At 29.1% G+C, this 2294-nt stretch overlaps 1 protein-coding gene across 1 annotated transcript; it reads right to left on the reverse strand.

Annotated features, from left to right (window-relative positions):
• Positions 1 to 1281: 1281 nt before the first annotated feature.
• LOC107490240 (uncharacterized) lies at positions 1282 to 1983 on the reverse strand. Its single transcript, XM_016111004.3, has one exon. The coding sequence runs from the start codon at positions 1868 to 1870 to the stop codon at positions 1304 to 1306; it is 567 nt and encodes a 188-aa protein (XP_015966490.1). The 5' UTR covers positions 1871 to 1983; the 3' UTR covers positions 1282 to 1303.
• Positions 1984 to 2294: the final 311 nt, after the last annotated feature.

Below are 2294 nucleotides of genomic sequence, written 5' to 3' on the forward strand. Positions count from 1 at the left end.
TTTGATTTTGATCTTTTACTTCTATATCTACTTTGTATGCACGTACTCTCTTTAATCAACTATATATGTTAGGTATATATCAATATTATTAGTTATCAAAAACCATTCATTAACTAATATAAAATACACATTAAAAATATGTTAAATAATATATATTATAAGTAAATATATAATAATTAATTTTAGTGGACATATTTTTTATCTTTAATATATATATATATAGAATATTTTATCTTTAATTTAAAAAAAATAAATGTACACACATGAGCCATATTTTTTAATTTTTCTCTTTAATCCTATAGTAGTGCCATAACTACAACATGAATGAGTGTATGTATAATTTTGTTAATAAAATATTTAGAGAATTGGAACGGATCAATTATCAACGATTTCGCAATTAAAAGGGTAGCTAGTTAGGTAGAGTTAACTAGTTGAAAAAGTATAATCCTTGTTATTAAAAAAAAATACGACTTCTCACTATTTTAATTTTTCGAATTTTAAAACTAAAAATACAAAAAATTAACTTAAATTAGCTTATGTTATAGTTGGTTTCTTAGACTTTTTCGCTTACCAAAATCTTGGCAGCAAATCAAATTCGCGGATCCGTGTAGCGGCGGTTCTAAACCGCGAAAATCCCTTGTGAAATGGCCGCAATTGTTTATTTTCCTTGTGAACTTCCGAACCGTAACTAGCAACCGACTTTCAACTAAAAGTATTGTTATTCACTTTGACCATATAACTTGCCAAACACGTAATAACTCCGTTTAAATTAAGATGATAATTTTATTTACTAATATATAATATAATAATTAATAAGAATGTGAACATTGTACTTTTGAGTTTTGCTTTTTCATTCTTTTCTTTTCTTCTTTAGCATGGAATGTCGTTATGTATTTTATGTACAATTTTAATCTATACGTAAGTGTTTTTCAAGTAAGAATTCCTTATAAAGTAATACGAAAAAACTAAGTAGTGAAGCAAGCTAATTACGATTTATAGAAAATTCTATGTGAGCTTAAATAATAAATATAATTATATTTATTAGAATTTTGTACACATGAATCAATACAATTTGTACTCGTATTTTTTTAAAATTTGTATATATAAATTTATAAAATTTATTTATTAAGAATAATTTAGTATTTATGCTATGGTAGCCAAATAATAATAAAAAATATAAAAAAATTGTTGCCTCAGAACATTTTTTTTAAAGAGCAATTAATTAAGTGAATCCTTCATCTGGAAAAACAAAAAATGAATAAACTTAAAACAACAACAAAAAAGAGAGCAATAATATAGATCTTCAAATAATATTGGGGTAGTTCCACCATAAAGGAACACCAAGAACAACTTCATTGGAGTTCTTATTATTCTTCTTCATGTGATCCTCAACCAAACCCTTCACCGGCGGCTCCACTTCTTCTTCCACGGCGGCCGTGATCTTCGCAGTCGTTACGGAAAAATGAATAACTCCATTTCTCCGTCCATTCCAGTCCCTCAACCTATAACTCAACACATTATTGTCGACGTCGCTGTCGCTACCGAACCCTGAACCACCCAACAATAATATATCCGAAATAGCAATCCTTGCCATCCCAACCGGTCTAGCACTACTTGCTCTTGAATTCTTGCATTGAACCTCAAATGTAATGGACCTTGCATGCATTGGAATCTCAAGCAATAACTTCTCGTTCCATGAAATCAAACTTGAGGTATGATTATTGTTGATGATAATGTGAGTGTTTTTGGCTGATTTTGTTGTGCAAGATTTGAGTGACTCAGCTCGAACGACGACGTATGATTCCTCCTTCACATGAACGTTTTCACCGGAAATAACAGTAATCTCTATAGTTCGTGAGCTTAGCCCCATGATGCTGATGCTAATTAGATATGTGTGTGTGGTGTTAGTTTAGATTGTTTTCGTTGTTGTGATGAGGGAGATTAATAACGGGGGTGAAGGTTGATGCTCTTATAAGGATGTCAAGGGGTAGAAAAATTTGTTGGAAGGGAACACGAAGAAGAGAAAGAAATAGCGAAAGAAGTTGACGAGTTCTTTCGTGAAATATATATAAATGCGTGGACTTTTTGACTTTTGACCTCAGCTTACTTACACTTACACCATTAGTTCATTATACGTACAGTAATTATTATTAAGACAAAATTTTACTTCTCTCATTTACGAAAGGTTAAAATGACATTTTTTTTTCTATTTATAGGATATATATTTTTTTATAACTTTTAAATTTTTTTTAATTTAATTTAAATTTTTTGTGTTAATAATTTTTTTATATTTT

This window comes from Arachis duranensis, chromosome 5 (genome assembly GCF_000817695.3).
Source record: "Arachis duranensis cultivar V14167 chromosome 5, aradu.V14167.gnm2.J7QH, whole genome shotgun sequence".
Classification (NCBI taxonomy): Eukaryota; Viridiplantae; Streptophyta; class Magnoliopsida; order Fabales; family Fabaceae; genus Arachis; species Arachis duranensis.